At 36.5% G+C, this 19,058-nt stretch overlaps 1 protein-coding gene across 4 annotated transcripts in view; it reads left to right on the top strand.

Moving 5' to 3' along the window:
* The first annotated feature begins 1,367 nt into the window (after nucleotides 1-1,367).
* Nucleotides 1,368-19,058, top strand: part of AOX1 (aldehyde oxidase 1) — a 38,024-nt gene continuing 20,333 nt past the window's right edge. The window contains exons 1-16 of one of the 4 annotated variants that reach the window (XM_015868174.2): nucleotides 1,368-1,657; nucleotides 2,664-2,721; nucleotides 4,545-4,641; nucleotides 5,936-6,044; nucleotides 6,548-6,674; nucleotides 7,515-7,576; nucleotides 8,306-8,386; nucleotides 9,402-9,482; nucleotides 10,999-11,143; nucleotides 11,298-11,390; nucleotides 12,688-12,839; nucleotides 13,091-13,184; nucleotides 14,831-14,940; nucleotides 15,815-15,999; nucleotides 16,531-16,693; nucleotides 17,371-17,463. In XM_015868174.2, coding sequence (XP_015723660.1) covers nucleotides 1,598-1,657; nucleotides 2,664-2,721; nucleotides 4,545-4,641; nucleotides 5,936-6,044; nucleotides 6,548-6,674; nucleotides 7,515-7,576; nucleotides 8,306-8,386; nucleotides 9,402-9,482; nucleotides 10,999-11,143; nucleotides 11,298-11,390; nucleotides 12,688-12,839; nucleotides 13,091-13,184; nucleotides 14,831-14,940; nucleotides 15,815-15,999; nucleotides 16,531-16,693; nucleotides 17,371-17,463 — 1,710 coding nt within the window. In that variant the 5' untranslated portion in view covers nucleotides 1,368-1,597. Of the gene's footprint in view, nucleotides 1,658-2,663; nucleotides 2,722-4,544; nucleotides 4,642-4,679; nucleotides 4,707-5,935; nucleotides 6,045-6,547; nucleotides 6,675-7,514; nucleotides 7,577-8,305; nucleotides 8,387-9,401; nucleotides 9,483-10,998; nucleotides 11,144-11,297; nucleotides 11,391-12,687; nucleotides 12,840-13,090; nucleotides 13,185-14,830; nucleotides 14,941-15,814; nucleotides 16,000-16,530; nucleotides 16,694-17,370; nucleotides 17,464-19,058 lie in introns of those variants that run through there. The other 3 variants (XM_015868176.2, XM_015868175.2, XM_015868177.2) reach the window with 3 other exon arrangements.

Below are 19,058 nucleotides of genomic sequence, written 5' to 3' on the forward strand. Positions count from 1 at the left end.
CGCTGAAGGATTTTGTCTGTTTTAAATATTTTAAGAAAATTACTTCAATATACTTAAGGAGGAAGAGGGAACAGTGATTCTACAATCCAGAGCTGTGCAAGCGGCCCTTACAAATGCTTAGAATATCTTGAAGTTATTGAAGAATATTTTGTGAGTACAAATTAATGCAAAGTTTGCACAGGGCTTACAATCACTGATTGCTGGGTTTAATCACAATTTAAAATTATTTTGGAGACTAAACTGTTCCATAGGTGGCTTCAAAAGTGATACCTCCTGTTTATTTCCCTGGGAAATAAAACAAAGAGCACAATAACTCTATTTGATGGAGAAAATCCTCAGCTGCAAAACACTATTTTCCAACAAGAGCCTGCACACTGTGCTTGTGAAAGCTTGCATCAGCAGGGGTGACCCACTGTTGCCACCACTGAAACGCCTCCCACTGCCTCACTGTGCTCACATCCACTGCTTGGTCTCAATAAACTTTCAGCAAGCAACGATGAATGTGAGTGGGTGCCATTTTCTCCACATGGAGGAACCCAGTGACACACCTTGGCTTCATCCACACTTCCATGTCAGACACCATACTGTCAGACTGCCCCTCTGCTGCCATCTGTCACATACAACAGCTTGTAATGGGATACTGGTGGGGAGGTTCAACCTCTATTGCCATACCACCAACATTCACCTCTGACACTGTGGGCCATCATAAGAAAATAGGAGGCATTTTTCAGAGCAGCCCTCATAGAAAGTACTAGCAGTTCACTTAGTTCATTTTGCTCTATGGGAACGTATCCTTTGAGAAAATGAGAGGTGTGCCTTAATATTTTAAGTTACCTTAACATAATGAAGCAAAAAAATTACATGATCAGCTCACATATTAAGAAAAAAGCATCTTGTTACTTTTGGTGTCACATAAGCAACACCAATTAAGTAAAGCTACATAGCTCTTCTGTCACTCATAGACGAATATGTCAATTCAGAGCAATCAGTAAGCTCTCCTACCCTGAAATGTGTTCTACTTCTCATATCAGTCTGAAATACCTGAATTTTCCAGTGATCTTTTGTTCTATTAAACACCAAAGCTTTGTACTTCAACAAAAGGTACAGCAGGTACAATAACTGCAACAGCCATGTCTTATCTGACCGATATATAAACAATCTGTCCTGAACCCAGACTGCCGTGGGTGCATGTATTGCAACTCAGAAGGACCCTGAGCATGTCAGGGAAGAAGAATCTGGTTGCGGTTGCAGCCTTAGAGTGTGTAGCCTTAGAACCTTTTATGTGTCCTCCATGTACCAGTGCTTTTGTTGTTCTTGTTTTGTTTTAATATATAAATAACACAACACATTGAAATTAATCAGGATAAAGTATTTTGGAGCTTGCGTTTGAATTGCATTGCTGCAGGACATTGAAAATAAACCTTGCACTAACGCTGTGGGCACCCGCCCGGTTCTGTTTGAGTTTGGCAGAGCACACCTCCCCACGCCGCCTCCCGCTGCGGCCCGGCCCGGCCCCTCCCTCTTCGCCCCGGGGTTTTCCGGCTGCTGCTGCGTCTTCCTTAGATTTGCTGCCTTAAGGGTTCCGGGCTGGGACGCGATGTCTTTGCAAGGGGCGGTGGGGGCTGCGGAGTTGATTTTCTATGTGAATGGGAGAAAGGTAAGTGCCGTTGGGAGGGAGTCTGGAGAAACGGCAACCGCTGTTTCAAAAGTAACCCTGAAAGGCGTGGGCACAGATAGGATCTAGTTTTCTCAGATTTCATCCTCGGGAGAGCATAACTGAATCCTTCCAAAGCCTTTGGAAAGCGAATCAGTCAGCTAGCGTTACTATGGTTAGCTAGTTCTCTTGCATCTAACAAGTGCTATAAGAAGGAGAGAAACACCAGAGGGAGGTCAGCTGTTGCTTAAAACATTCAGTTTTAGCTAGTTCTGCTGAGTTGGGGGGTGGGGGAAGTGGACTTTCAGTTGGCTATCAAATCTGGATGATGTGCAAACCAGGCCTGGCTTCTGATTTTTAATGGTTATTGGAGAAGAAATTTACACAGGCACAAAAGCTAGTCAGCAAGGTTCTAGTGCCAAAATCTGGACTGTTGGCCATTTGCAAGAGCAAATCAAAAGCTTGTTATTGAGTAAATGCAACTGCAAGGAACTAGCTGATTCAAAGCAGTGAAATAAGAAATCCTCTAATGGAGACAAGAATACAGGTACTTTTATTAGACTCAGTTGTTAGCCTAGTAAAATAAGTGAAAGTTGATATAAACAAAGCTAGAAGTTATTCTTGCTGACAGCCTCAGAGGTTCCCTCTGGTGCACATCCTAGTAGGTTAAAGTGCCAGAGAGACTCTAAAATCTGCAAATGATTAATTCTTTATGCTATGCTACCACTGGTGTGGCAAAGTCCTGTTGCATTTTTATTTCTAGTGTGATTGAAGGTTAGTTCTTGCAGCATGACCTTGCAGTGAGCTGCATTTATTTTTAGTAGATCCTGGAAACATATCTGCCTGTGAAGGTATTTTCACAAGTCTAAACTCTCCTTGGCAATACAAGTAGTCCTATGAGAGTGAACTAGAGGATGTTTTTGTTCTGGCTTTGTAGGAATGTAGCCCACGTACTGAATTTTAAAAAGCTCTACTTTCTGAAAGTTTATTTTTTCTTTTCTTTTTGCAGATAATAGAGAAAAATGCCGATCCTGAACAGATGCTGCTGTTCTATCTGCGAAAGAGACGTATCCTTTTCTTGATTATTTTTCCTTGCAGTCACTCAGATGAAAGCCTCCTTCAAGTAGGATTCTCATAAGTGATAATTAAAAGGCCATTTTCCAGGTTAAAGAAGCTGTGACTTGCTTAAGATAAAATGGCTGTATTAAACAGTATGATGTTCTTAAGTCAAATGCTCTTCAATGAGCTGCTGTTTTTAGCCTAGTTTCCTAAACACAGAAGTTATCTCATCGGGCACTATTTGCACGTGTGTATCTATCTGTCTGTTCCTGAGAACTTTTTGGCCAGTATGAATAAAACTTAATAGCATAGTTGTCTCCAAGTTATGTAAAAAGTCTCTCTCTGGAAAGAAGAAAGACCTTGTGATGATGGCCTAAGTCTGTTGGAATTTTGTAATTATCTTATTTTCTTCTAAGTATTCCAAACAGTTTTCTAAACTCAAAACAAACAAACTCAAAACAAATAGGTTTTAATAGTAAGTAAATGTGTGCAAGTATGTTTTTAAAACTGAAAAAATATAACAATTAACAAAACAGAATTTGAAAGGACTAGAACTCACACTTGCCAGTTTTCTTTTTGCAGAGAGTTTTGTCTTCTGTCCTGGTTTTAGTCCACAGGCTTTCTGTATTAGAAGATCTGCAGTTCTTGCTCTGATTTTTCCTTCTCATTCTACTCACCTTTTCAGAGGTTTGCCTGTGTTTCTGCTCTCAGCTGTTCGTAATTTTCTGCAATCTAGTGCACCAAGAACCCAGTTTCATACAGCTGTTGTGCAATACTGCTGAGTAACGTGTTATGTTTGGGAACCCTGAGCCAGGAATCAGGGAGCAGATGTGAAAAGCAGAATCTCCCCTATCTGACAGCTTCCTAGGCTGTCTCATCAAACATATCCCTGAAGGACTAGGTGACAGGTACTATACACTAGAGAATTCACTCAACAGAGAGTTTTTATAAACATCTCAAAAGAAAAACTTGAGTTGGAACATTTTGTTACTGGTTAGTCATGGGGAAGAGGCTGAAGAAGAATAACTTTCTGTAATTCAAGTACTTAGGAAAATATTCTTCGGTAATCTGAACAAGTTCAGATTCCATTGAACTAAAAAAACACAGATTCATACTACCTTTACTGGAGGAGTTGTACTTGATTGGTTGAAGCACACTGGTGAGTGGTCCCATTCATAATATTGCGCTGACTTGATCTGGCACCTCAAAGAAACATTTAAACATGTTATATCTTTATCTTTAAAATGGGGATAAGATTAGTTTGCTTTCAGGAGCAAACTTGATGGTTTTACTTCACATTCTTGCATTTTGTTGCTTATGCCTGTATGACAGTGTACAATCCCTGAGATGTGCCTGCACAATTGCATCCAAAACCACTCAGCCAGGTTGAGGTACTGATTTTTTTCATAACAAAATTCAATACATAGTTGAGATAAAATAGGTAGGAGGATGGCTAATTATGAATATAAATGGGCCTTACTTTTCCAGTGGCACTTCTGGGGAAAAACTGAAATATTAGTTTCAATGTCCTAATGTAATATCATTGTGAATCTGTTTCATTCTTGTTTCTGTCCCAGCTTATACTTCTCCCAAAAGAACTGAGTTTCCTATTTCTTTGAAAACTGGATTTTATTGGTGTCATTCCTTAGCTTCAATTTTTTATTTTGCTAAAAATTATATTTTAGTAAAGAAAGCAATGCAATATAAATGCTATTGAATGTAACCAAATGTGTATTTCATCAAAATTCATGAAAAAGGTGGCCCTCAATCTTTATAACAATAAAAGCAGAAATATATATATATATAATTTTCCCTAATAGTGGAATTTCAGTCCGTCTTACAGGAACTAAGTATGGCTGTGGAGGAGGTGGCTGTGGTGCCTGCACGGTGATGATATCAACTTATGAGCCAGCTTCAAAGAAGATACGGTATCCTTAACAAGAAATCTGAAAAGCTCTATGCTGTATTTTATGACTGTGGATACAGTTTCCAGGTATGAATGTATGAAGCTGTAAAAATACAGTTGTAAAATCTGCACTAATTAGTAAAATACTTCAAAGGAAGAGTTGATTTAATCTGAAGAAGGATACCGTTAAAAATTCTGTTAATTCAAGGGTGCTACATATTTGCAGCTTTGTGATGCTGAAATGCTTTATTTGCTAATATATACTGACAGCTGCAGTGAGGAGTTCTCTCTTTAGGAGACACTAATTTAACATACTTTGTACTGACCACTGGAACATTGCTTCCCTCAGCAATTTTGTCTCACGACTGGTGTGAGGGCAGCCAAAATTATGAGGTGGATTAACCCAGCCTTCTAATACTGAACTCTCTCTCCTCTCCAAAAGAAGGACTTTGAGCCTCAAAGTGCTGATTGATTATGCCTGCTAGTTTTGTCAGTAAACTGAATGTGGAAATAAATTACTTTTAGATCAGGAAAATTCCAGTGAAATTGTTAAATGGTAATGTTGTTGTCAATTGTTGTTTTTTTCTGGGGGGGGGGTGGAAAGTCAGAATATGCTAGTTGTTCTTTAGACAATTGCATTCCATCAGAATACAATACAAATGAAATGTTTAATGTTATTGTTAGAGTTGATATTAAAAGAATCAGAATGACTCTGCCAAAACTAAACTTTTAAGCCCTGGTAAAACAAAACATTTTGTAATTGATGATGAGAAGCTTTCCAGAATTTTCATTTTGATAGACTGTTTCTATTTAGAATGATACATATATATATGTATGTATGTATATGTATATATATGTGTGTGTATATATGTATATGTATGTGTGTGTGTATATATATATACACATACATATATATAATTTTTTTTCATTAGCATTGCCTTTGGATCAGAAATTTGAAGTTCAATTTATCAGCAGAGGACTTACTTCCTGCAGAGAACTACACCAACTTTCCCTGCTTTCCTCCTCCAAAACACATTTGAAAGATGCTTGTGGGTAGGACTGATGAGAGGACAGTTGGAAAAGAATGAAGTATTAAGGAACATATAAATTCTCCACAACTGTCGATATTATGCCCTTGTTTATACAGTCTGGGGACAGGAGACACAGCTGTTAAGGAAACTATTCTATAATGCCTTAGTCTCTTCTCTTACCAAATGATGATAGTGACTGTTTTATAAGTATAAAATAAGTCTTGATTTACCTCAATATAATATTCATCTGTGTTTAAGTTCTGTTTGCACCTTAATGTTCCAAAGACACTACTCAGCAAATGCATGCTTGCTTCCCATTTGTTCCTTGTATGGTATGGCAGTTACCACAGTGGAAGGTGTTGGAAGTACAAGAACCAGAATTCATCCAGTTCAGGTGAGAATACAGTATCACTATGTAGGAAGAGTACTGATTTTTTTCCTTTGTATGGACAATCTGAAGCGACAGTGTTTTTAGGATGTGGGACTTTCATATTTTGTTTGTTCTCCCTGCTAAATGATAACAGAAGGCAACGCAAGTTTCTAATTGTTGGTTGGTTCATCAAGACTGATGGTGTGTGGTTTGTGATAGCCCTTGTTGTAATACTGACATCTGATCAAATAGTTAGTACTTAAGATTTGTGCCATTTGGGCTAGTAGCACATCTTGGACTGAGCCCTTTCTGTGATGTAAAAGAGATGAAAGACTGATGAAGGTTAGTTAATTTCCCTGGTAATATGTGCTAGGGCATCATACCCAAAATAATTATGTGACAATGTTTTCCTTAGTAGTTCAGAATTTCTTTCAAGACAGCTTTTAGTATGGCTTTCTTATTTATGAAAGATTATTAGAAAGGCAATGTGCACCGAAAAAAGTGCTGTTCATAGCCTTTCATTTCAGGAAAGGCTTGCCAAGTGCCATGGCTCCCAGTGTGGTTTCTGTACCCCTGGAATGGTGATGTCCATATACAGTTTGTTAAGAAACCACCCAGAACCAACTTCAGAGCAGATGACTGCAGCTCTGGCTGGTAAGTATTCTCTCTTTTAATTTGCAGTTATTTCATCAAACCATTTTCTTCTGATACTTTGTGTATGTGAGTGTAAGTCTGTGTAAGCACACATGCAGGTATGTACTCTAAATTAAGATTATACTGTCATTCTTTTCTCTTGAAAAATTGACTATGGAACTGTGGATTGTTTCAGGAGCAGGTGTTAAAAATGTCCTTATTTGCATCTTTTGAAGTGTTCTAAATCCAATTTGCCAAAAATAACAGTAGGTTGGATATGTATCTGTACCTGGAAGTTACTGAGATCCTGTTGCATCTGGAGTTGAGAGTATCTTAAGCCTTACGGGAAGAAGGCCCCTTTGTGGTAGGAATTAAACAATCAAGTGAGGTGAAGACATGTGAAGATAAAAATATCCTCTGTTATCTATTATGCCGTAGAGGCATTGTGGAGACAATGGCCTTTCTGGTTAAGATGAGATGAACTAAGTGGAGGTGTAATGCTCAGCTCCTCCACTATTAATTACAGATTGAAGGGATGGAAAAACATTTTGAGTGGGTGAGGAGCCTTTTACAATCTCTTATCTCCTGAATGCTCAGCTGTAGTTAGCATTTCCTCTAGTGAAGCTCTTTAATATTTCATATTCTGCTTTGAAACAAAAGCCTTTTTTTTTTTTTTTTTTTTTTTTTTTTTTTCTCAGGAGCTGCAAGATTGTAAGTCTAGTGATACTATGATGTTTTTATGTCTTTCAGAGGGCTGGCACTTTTTCTTGAGCTTCAAAAACATAAATCTCACATAAAAGCATTTTAAATCAATGTACTTCGGGAAAAAAAAAATGTTTCTTAATGATTTTCTTTTTGCAGGGAACTTGTGCCGCTGTACTGGATACAGACCCATTCTAGATGCCTGTAAAACCTTTTGTAAGGTAAAAACTAGTGATTACAGGAGTACTTTCATCACTGTGTTGTGTTTGTTAGTACTCTTTACAGTATTAATAGATTATGCCTGTTAGTTCTATCACTATGTTTATAAACTAATGTTTTTCCTGTTAAGTGTATGAGGAGCATGAATTACTCTGAAATACAGTACCTATGCATATACAAGTCATCAAGATTTGTATTAATATCATATCTATCTTCTCTTAAGTGTTTGAGTAAGGTGTCTAGTGGCTTAATCTGTTTAAAAATAATGTGTTTTTTGGGATTGCCACAGATGAACTTGGTGTCTAGCCTAGATTATGAAGGGTAATCCAAAGTAACTACCTGATGTTTTGTTTTGTTTTGTTTTACCATAAGTCAGTACTGGCAAAAATAACACATCAAAGTAAAAAAAAAGTAGGAGACTGAACTGACTGGATAAAGGAAATAATGCAGAATGTGTGCTCTCAAATTCCACCAAATCTGATATAGTATAAATTATTTTCTGCTAATGACTTCGATACCATAGGATTTTAAGATATTGTTGGGTATTGTTTCTTTAACACACATATACTTCCAATTTAGTTTATTATTTTATTAAATGTCACCCAGAACTTCATTGAAATGTTAGGAAATACTCTTAAATGAAATGTAATATAAAGAGAGAATGGCTTAAGTAGGCTTTAAATCATTGCCATTAAAGGAAGTATTTTAGTGACGGAATTTTCCTACTTTAGGATTCTGTTTGTTGTCGAAGTAAAGCAAATGGAAGGTGTTGCTTGGATCAAGAAGAGGATTTATTTGACAGAGAAGAGAAGGTAATATTTTAAGAACTGTAACTGTCCTGTTGATTGGATATAAAATTAGAGAAAGTATTTTGTTCTTATTGTTAAAGTATTCAAGACATATATATCCTCTATCAATTTTATCTACCTTATTCCTTCCGTAGTGTAACTTTTGTTATATGTGAAATCAGATATTTTATTATTCCTCACAATCTGGAAACACTTATAAACATTGATATTTATTTGTGTATTTTTATGTAGAGGAGATGATGTAGCTGATATTCTCAGCTTTTCTTACATTGTAATCATTGCACTGTATGAAAAATCAGGGCATGTGTGGAACTGCCTAAAAGCAACGCCAAGTAATGAATTGAATTGAATGTAACTGAATGTGGTGATCTGAATGTAACTTAAGAAACTGTTTGCTTGAGTGCAAAGAACTGTTACATTCAAAATAATAATAATGACGGTATTATTTGAAATCTCTTACCCATGTACATGTTTGACTTTGTGGTCAGTTTTCTTTGAATACTGTCTGACCTTTGGAGTACTGTAGATTGCCATGAGACCAGCTGCTACAGGAGTACAAGAAGCCAGTAGTTAGTTCTTTAGTTACTTGCCTGTCGTGGTTTAACCCTGCAGGCAGCTAAGCATCACACATCTGTTTGCTTACTCTTCCTACAGTGAGATAGGAGAGAGAATCGGGAAAAAAAAAGTAAAACTTGTGTATTGTGATAAAGACAGTTTAATAGGATAGAAAAAGGGATAGTAATAATGATGATGATAAAAGAATATACAAAACAAGTGATGCACAACACAATTGTTCACCACTTGCTCACTGATACCCAACCACACCACATAGCAAACAGTGTCCAGCCTCTCCCTCTGCAGCCTTCTCCCTCTTTTTAGGCAATTTAGCATTAAATCCAAGAGGTAACAGAGTTACTGATTTTATACTGACCTCAGTGGAACCCTTTCAGTTTCTTTTTGGTTTTGTGTGGAACTAATAAGAAGAAAAAGTCTTGGTCTTGTTTTTTTGTCTTTTAAGGAATCTGTTGGACTGTTTTCACCAGATGAATTCCAGCCCTTAGATCCCACCCAAGAGTTTATATTTCCTCCAGAACTTATGGTAATTTTTGTGGCTTATAGTCTACTCTTAAGCTCTGTCTTTTCTCTTATAGTAAGTAGTCCATAGTTTAAGACTTATTTTGAATCCCTATTTAGCTGTGATTCATCGGAAGAAATGTCATATCATCTCAAATATCATTCTGGACTGATATTATTGTATTCGAGTGATCTCCTTGATTTATTACATATTAAAAAATCACACTGGGGAACTGAAAATGCAGAATCAATCATTGGGTGAGAATACTAAGATGTAGCCTAAAGCAGGTGTTCAGAGCAGCACCTGAATGTACAAATGTTCCCAGCAATCTGAATGACAAACACTTTTTAGTAATGCCTTTTCCCCATTATGTCATTTAATAGATTTATTTTTTTCTGGTCTTTTCTGTCAAAGTGTCAGCCTCAGCTGGCCATTGTGACTGGTGAATGTTTAGCCCCAGTGGCTAATGTGTAACAAAGACACAAGTGTATGAAGTAAGGACACTAGGATAGTGTCTTTCTATCTATTATATATTATTATATTATATTATATTATAATATATATATTTATTAATTATTATATAATAATTAATAATAATTAATTATTATAAATTCACAGTATTTGGCCTGGAAAATACAAAAACTCACTGCTTTACGTTATTGTTATAGATTGAAAGCCAAATTCTATATAACTAGTTGTCTGCTTACAGAGAGAAGTTATGAACGGCGAGGTAGGTGTTTCTGACTGTGTATTTGTACCAACACTAATTCACAAGCTATATTGAAGTGATCGGTGCCACTCCAGGCATTCATATTTATGTAAAAAGGAGCATAGCTGCTGGTATCACTGGTAGTCTCCAAACAAACTGAGTGTGCAAGAGCACCTCCCTAAATATTTTAAATCACTTTCCTATTAATTTCAACAATTGCAGACCCTATTTTTACACTTTTTGTTTGGGGGCTATTTCGTATATTTCTTATTAATCTGGTCAATTAGCACATTGGAATGAACTGAAGATGGTTCACTCATTAATTCTAAAAATTCACCATAGTTGAAAGAATCAGCCTGGCAGTTCAATTTTTGTGCAGTTTGGAATGATTAAGTAGAACTGACATATTTTAAGACCTTTTTTACTTCTGGTCTCACAGCTGTCTGTTAGACCCTGCCAACTGTATATATCATTGAATCATAGAATGGTTTGTGTTGGAATGGACCTTTAAGATCATCTGGATCCAACCCCCTGATACAGGCAGGGACACCTCCCTCTAGATCAAGTTGCTCACAGTCCATTCATAACCTCTCTGGGCAACCTATTCCAGCATCTCCCCACCCTCACAATAAAGAATTTCTTCCTAATAACTAGTCTAAATCTACTCTCTTCCAGTTTAAATGCATTTCCCCTCATCCTATTACTATCTTATATCCTTATAAAAATCCTTATTATCCTTATAAAAATAATCTCCCCAGCTTCCCTGTAGGTCCCTTTCAGGTACTGGAAAGCCATGTTTAAATATGTAAATCTGCTGTGTTTCCACATCAGAGAATGGCTGAAAATCAACTGAAAAGGACTCTGGTTTTTCGTGGGGAGCGGATGATGTGGATTGCTCCTGTAAGCTTAGATGAATTACAGGATCTGAAAGCTGCCCACCCTGAAGCACCTCTTGTTGTTGGAAACACTGGCGTGGGTACGTGCAGTCAGAATGTCTTCTATTATCATGTTGTCAGTGTGCATGCATGGAGTGAGGCTACCTTTCTAGTTCAGTTTGTGTTTTTGTCACTGTGTTGGAATTGAGATTATGGAATGTGTCTTTTTATCCAAAGTGTTTTTCTGTTTGATAGGACCTGATATGAAGTTTAGAGGTGTGTTCCATCCAATTGTCATTGCTCCTGCCAGGATCCCAGATCTGAATGTGGTGAAATGCACAAGTGATGGTCAGTGGACTTTTCTTTGTACAGTCTTGAGAGATTTCTTTGCAGCAAGGGATATTACTATTTTCCATGGCGCTGAAGGTGTAAAATTGCTGTATAACAATCCTGGCTGTACAGCCATGCCAAAGTATGCTTGGTTATGTTGTGCACGTTTCAAGGAAAATTAGGCTCTATATCTGTAGATAGATATAGGCCCCTATATCTAATGACAGTCACTTCCTAAATGCCCGAAGCAGCTTTCTTTGAAGTAGTAAAATAATATAATTTAACACTTCCCAGCACTGCATTCTAGAGTGAGTATCTTTTTCAGTTCATTTTAGTCAGCTGGTTCAAGTTGATGATTGATTTGTTCTTAGCTGAAAAGAGGCTGGGAATTGGGAAAAGAAAACAGAGAATGCATGCTGTATCTTTTACTCAGGAAAAAGAAAAAGGTCTAGTTATGAGAGAGTGGGACTTAATGATTCTAACATCATAGAGGTGCAGTTTAGTTTGAGACAAGAAGTGTTATTTTCTCTTTTTAATTAGATTTAAATGCAAAGCATATTTTGATTAATTTTATGTTGTTTTAAATACACAATATAGTTTTACTCGATTCATAAAAATTGATTTTGAAATGATATGTTCTTTGACCTATATTTTTGATTGAATGCTAGAGCCTATTCTGAGTTCTGGACGTTCTCCCTATAGCTTAAAATCATCAAAGAATGTGAGAGTGTGCTCACAGCCAATTTCTACCATTTTATAGTATTTTAAAAAATTAAGAAGTATAATCTTAATATCTTGATTCACTACTGAAGTGAATATATTTAGCTAAAGGTTATCTTTCTAGTGCAAAACAAGACTAATACCGTATTCAGTGTTAGAATTATATATTTTATTGCAAATGACACCTTAGGACAGGAAATATAATATAGATACAGAAAGTGTTTGCAAAGAAAATAAGCCTGTTGAAGTTGCCTCACCTTTGGGTGAAACCTCACCTAGACACTTATATTGTCAAAGATAGTGGGGGAAAAAAAAAAATAAAAAAAAAAAAAAAAAAAAGCAGGTGGATAGGAAGTGAACAAGATTCTGTCTATTTTGAGTGTGGAGTGAGATGCTTTGCTGCATGTTCAATCATTCCTAATCAATCATTGAGTTTCATCATGAAAACTCTATCCTCAGTCTCCTGAATCCCTCTAACAGGCAATAACTTAGCCTTAAATCTACCTGTTACTGCATGTGAGCAGTTTGAACGTAGTTTAAAATGCTGACAGTAAAACAATTATTGCATCATGCTTTCATAATATTTTGGTTACAGGATTAACTATAGGAGCTGCCTGCAGCCTCTCTCTGATGAAAGATATCTTGACAAATGCAATTTCGGAGTTACCTGAAGAGAAGACAAAGATTTTCTATGCAGTCTTGCAGCAGTTAAGAACACTGGGTGGAGAACAGATAAGAAATGTTGCTGTATGTTGTACATTACTTCAAGTAACTGTTGCATTTGTGGAACAGTAGCTATGTGAAATTGCTTCTAACCACTTGTAAAACTTGCATATTAAATTTTTTAGCTGTTATTTTTCTCTCAGTGCATCTGTTAGAGAGGCACCTAGACTTATGGGTGAACTTTCTGGTATATTGTAGGTATAAATGTGAAGGTGATGGAGAGAAATAACTTTGATTTTTATTTATTTATTTATTTATTTATTTATTTTCTCAAGTCATTAGGTGGAAACATTATAAGTCGAAAATCAACCTCAGACTTGAATCCTATTCTGGCAGCTGGCAATTGTATGCTTAATCTGGCTTCAAAAGGTAAGAGAGATTCTTTCTCTGTACAAGTGCCAGAAGCACAGGATGATATTGTACAAGGTGCAAGGCTGAGTAGTAAATGGCTGTTGAGTATTTGTTAAGGAACCCTTTTCAGATCTGTTAGAGAAGAAATTTACAAACTAAGAATGTCAAAGATTCTCGTGTCAAGGTAAGCGTTTGAACCAACTGGATCTTATGTCTTTTTGTGGGAAGTGAATTGCCAAAAGCATTTCTTAAACCTCTCTATTTGAGTAGGCCACTGTACTGGTAGTTTTCCCTGTAGTTGGTACTTTGTGCTAGCCTTAAAATTATCCCCTGGCCCTGACCCTGACAGGAACTCTTTTGACAGCTTTTTGCTTCTTACTGATTCTGTGATTCTAAGACCTGTTTTTGTCCTTAATCTGGACTGAGCGTATGTTGCCATTTCAGACCATGTAATTCTTCACTCAGTGCCGTGAAATAAATATCTTTAATGGTTTTGCTTCTGTGCCAGGGTTTGTTGGAACAGATACACAAAAAAATTATGCTCTATGATTTCCATTACTTCTTCCTGCATAGTTTACCACTGGAAGTGATAGTAGAAATATTTGCATCCCCTTGTTCAAAAACTCCAATGATATGCCTGTTTATTTGAGTGACAAATAGAATCACTAACACATTACCTCTGTTAGCCTGGCAGAAATTTACTACTGGAAAAGGTTTTCAGGCACTTTCGTGTATTCTTAACATAGTTTTTCACCAGGTGGTAGTCAGTGAAAATAGGAAAAATGGTTTGTTGGGTAAATGAGGTTGCAGAAACACTCTTTGTTCTTATTATTTACCTTAGTTTGCAGTGCAACAGAAAATGTCTTCCCACATCCTTGCAGGCTTGAAGAGGAATTGGACAATATGTCTATACATATTCAAAGTCTGTTCTATATAAAACTGCAAAGGCAAAACCCTAAAAACACCAGCACTGCTATTTTGACAGTGTTGCTTTTCAGTTTCAAAACTCAGAAAAATAACCTTTCTTTACTAAAACTTTGCTATTACAGAAGTTGTGTTTTGGGAATGCAGATTGAATGCTAAGTGATATTCTAGGGTGAATATGCTGCTGTGATGCCATTACATGTAGCATGGAAAAACATGAGGAAAGTAGTCTTGCTGCAAAGCAACCAGTGTTGTGGTGTCAGGCTCATTGAATATTAGGGGGATACATGAAACGCTTGAAAATGACAAAGAAGATTATCTGGGTCTAGAAAGTTTTGAGATGGCTCAAATAGATAATAAAAAGAAGTCAGTTCTACATTTTTACAGCAGTTCTCTCTCATTCACAGTAGTCTTACTTGCTCCCTTTTAGCAGAAAAGGTAGTGATGGCAGCAGCTATAGAGATTTGGTGGAATGCATTGACAGGAGCAGGAGAAGAGAAGCAGTAGCATTGGTAGAGAAGATTACAGAACAGGGATAATTTTCTATTTTTCAGAACCTTGATATTATATGGAATATAAAGCACTCATACACTTACAGAATGTATGCTAAGATGTTATGTAAACTAAAGTTGTTATTTACATACAAAGTTTGAGTGTATTTGCCAACTAAAACTGTTTAATGTGTGTTTTTGGCACAATTGTAAAAGTTTATGTTTCTTGTTTGTTTGTTTGTTTTTTAGGAGGAAAGAGATCGATTCCTTTGAGTGACATTTTTGCAGATGGAGTTGGTAACAATACTATTATGCCAGAAGAGATCTTAGTCTCTGTCCATATTCCCCATTCTAGGAAGGTGAGTCACTAATGTGTTCAGATTTTCTTCATGAAGATTTAGAGACTTACAAAAACAGCAGGAGTGGGGCATAATACCTATGTTTAAGGTAATACTGTTACTGTCTACTTTCTGGATTCCTTTTGTTTGATCCTATTAGCATCATACAAACTCCCAGTCTCTGCCAAAAACAACTCAGCAAGTAGTTGGTGATATACCAAGTGTGATATTTAGGCAAACATGATGAGGGCAATAACAACTGACATTTAACTACAAGTGCGGGTACTTGGACAAGCTCTCATAGTCTTCATTGACACAGCCTGCTCAGCTCTGAAATGGTTAACACTAGGCAAAAAAGAGTTGTCGCCTCTTGAGGATTTTTCCTAAAATTATTTAAGATTGGATGTGTGTGTGGTGCTTCTGTAAATGTTTCTGAACTGGATGATATTTAAATGATATTGTTTGCAATGGTGGATATGACATCTTTGAAGAGAATTAGGGGCAATTTTACCTGAGTTGTTTAAAGGTTACTTGAACCTTTAAGATTTTGGTCCTATTCTCCTCCTCCTTCCCTCTATAAGATCCCTATTTTTTGTCTATCATGAGAAAGTTTAGTCATCTGAACTGTGTGGGTAACAGAAGATCAAGAGAGAGCTGCTAGAAAACCAGAGAAGCATAAAGCAACTGAAAAGTCAACAGAAGGAAACATGTGGTACTGAATGCTCAGGGGGTTGAATTTGTGCTTGTCACAGGTTACCTAGATTTACCTGTGCCCGTGACAGGGGGCAGCTGCCCCCTGTGTTTCTAGTCACTTGCTCTTGCAGTGCAAAACTATATTCTGCTTTCTGATCCTTACATGTCTGACAGTTATTCACTTTTGTCTGATCTTGTTCAGGGAGAGTACATCTCTGCATTCAGACAAGCACCAAGAAGAGAAAATGCTCTTCCAATAATTAGTGCTGGAATGAGAGTCCTTTTTGAAGAAGGTACAGACAAAATTAAGGATTTGAGCATTTTCTATGGAGGTGCTGCATCGACAACTATCTGTGCAAAGCAAACTTGTCAGACACTTATTGGAAGGTAAAATTGGTCAGTGTTTTCTGCATCTCAGAATGAAGGGATTTTGATAACCTTTTTGGACTCTTTGTGTGCTTAAATTTATTCTAATATATTTGTACCCTGATATCTAGCATTGTGTAACTACGCGGAATTCTGTGTTTGGGTTACTTCAAAGAAAGCTTTATCAGAAAATGTGGCTCAACCATTGAATATTAATCAGATCTCTTAAAAGCATCTCCAGTTTGCAACACTGTTGTCATTTTCTTTTCTCTAAATATGGGTCATTATCTTCAGAGTAATTATAATCCATAAGTGTTAAATCAACTAACTTCTGACACAGGGCTCATTGACTTTCACTGACTTAAGATACCTTACTTCTGTGAGCAGTATCAGCCAACACTATTTTAAAAATTGAAGGCCATCATTAAAATCAATATCTTGGTTTAGTTGTAGGCAAAATGGTACATAGATATTACTGAAATACATACATATTTATTTACTTATTCATCTTGAGCCCTAGTCTGATAATATCTGTGTGATTCCTTCTGACAGATACTGGAATGAACAGATGTTGGATGAGGCTTCCAGGTTAATCCTCAATGAAATAGTTCTCCCGGACTCAGCCTGGGATGGGAAAGTAGAATATAAAAAGACTTTGATAATTAGTTTCTTCTACAATTTTTTCTTGAAAATATTGCAGTCACTGAAGACAATGGTAAATTGATTCTCCTTGTTTCCTTTTGTCGAGTTAAGTGAAGGATTTTTTCCTGTATGTTGATGTTTGTGGTTTGTACAGTGTGCTAAATATTTTCTTACAGGGTTTAGATCTAAAGAGAAATATAAGCACTTAAATCCGAAAGAGATGTATGGAGAGGTGCCTGCTTAACTTTTAGATGCCCAAATATCTTTGCCTTTGACACTGGACTATTAAAAAAAGAAATAAAATAGCAAGGATAATGCAAAAGCATATCAGTATTAAGATCTTCTTACTCCATCTGTCTGCAGTTCAAAAAAAAAAAACAACAACAAAACCACAAAAGACAAAACAAAACAAAACAAAACACCAACAAAATTAATTTAAAGGATTTGGAAAGCAACTGTATGTGTTAATCCAATGCTCCTTGTTTTGTAAGTTGTTGAGTGGGAGAGATGGACTCTAAAATTTCACTGGCCTAATACATTTTAGCTGTGATTTATCTATTTTTGTCTGGTCTTTTCTGAGGAAAAGTGAAATCTTAAAGCTCTAAATTCTTTCCACGTTGTCATTTTAGAGCCTAAACTGTGGGAATCTTGAAAGAATTTTCTGTTCAGAGAGCCTGAAATGGCTGATTTCTGTTGTTAGCTTTACTATTTAAAATGTGAGCTTTAATAGTAATTTGCTTCCTTTTTCAGGACCCTTGTCGCTATCCTGGCATCCCTATGGAATATGAGAGTGTTCTAGAACACTTCCAAACCAAAATGCCCCAGAGCATCCAAATATACCAGGCAAGTGATTTCATTCTAAGATAATTCTGCGCTTTGTGAGACTTGGTTAAAAATTAAGGTTCAAGCAAGGACTGAGAGAAATAGGCACTGAGTGCTTGGTTTTAAGTGCATCTAAGTTACAGAAACCTTGCCTTCTCAATATACTGAATTATGAACAGTTCACAAAAGGTACATATTTCAAGTAAATCCTATTGTCAGCCCACTTAAAGCTGGTACGTGTCTGTGCTCAACCTAATTTGAAAAATCTTAGACAGAAATAAAAGACATTGACAAGTCCAAGGATACAGTAATATTCATGTCTCAACTTGCACTTTTCCTAGGCTTTAAGAAGGTTCTTAGTTCTTAATATAGATTTAGGACTCAAGATGAAGTTTGTGATAGCCATCTGCTCAGTGTTAAAGGAGAAGTAAGCAGTAGATGGCAGCAGAGAACAGAACTTAGATTTCCTGAGCTCTTTGAGTCCTAGTATCTAGATCTGGGTGGGAAATGCAGCAGGGAAAGGGGTTTGATCTTCTCATGTCGTTAATAAGAATACAGTTTTTTTACAAATTCAAGTTGTTAAAAACCTAAAGAAAATTCAAATGCAATCTTGCTAATCGTTTTTGTTTAAATTTTAGATATTCCTTAGAATAAATTGTTAAACAAATTTGAAGCATTTAAAGCTAAGTCATTATCTACAGCTTCTGCAGACTTACCTTAAAAGAAATGGCAGTACAAAATTAACAAAAGATCCAGGATTAAGGAGATCCGTTTTCTGTGTATTCCTACAATTTATTCCTGAGCTACCAGAGAGTAACTTAAGTGAAATGGACACCATTTATTTTTCTGATCAGCCAGCACTCATAAACACAGAAGATACAGAAACCCAAAATGTCTGTTTCATCACTTTAAATTTCTGACTTTTGCAAGTTCTCCTACCTGGAACTTTTTGTATGAAGCTATTATGTTTTTATTTTTCAGTTAGGGGATAAAACGAACATATATCTTTCAAGATAAATATGAGGTAAGGTTTAGATAGACTTGCTGAGTAACTTTAGTCAATCAAGTGAAAATTGCCTTTGGTCTAATAACAGAGAATGTACCAGAAGGTGCAAGAGAGAAATGCATAGTGAGAACAGTTGTGTGCTGGAGGCCATAGAAGAAAAAACACTTTAAGACCTCAGCAAATCAGTAGCTCTAAATGCAGAATGTGAGAAAGTGTGATCGCTGACCCAGAAACTAGAAAACTGGTTTGGAAATGGACATAAACTAGTTGGTTTGGCAGAATTATCTAGCAACACTAAATTGACTTTCAGGAAAACCTAGAAAAATAAGGTCAGTAAGGCATGACATTCATACACTGTTGTAAGGGAATAAACTTGAGAAGGAAATATTTAAACATTTTCTGTCTGATTTACACTGATTGCAGTCTTTCACTGAGGGAGATAAATCCTACAAACCATTGCAAACTGTTGAAACTAGAACACTATGGAGTGCCAGAATACAGAACAGCAGAATGTGAGAATAATTCAGAAAGTTATCAGAGCCTCATGACACCAATCAGTAAGGGAGAAAAACGACCTTCTAAAAAGTATCTGCTCTTTGTATGATTTTGA

Source organism: Coturnix japonica, chromosome 7 (assembly GCF_001577835.2).
Source record: "Coturnix japonica isolate 7356 chromosome 7, Coturnix japonica 2.1, whole genome shotgun sequence".
Lineage (NCBI taxonomy): Eukaryota > Metazoa > Chordata > Aves > Galliformes > Phasianidae > Coturnix > Coturnix japonica.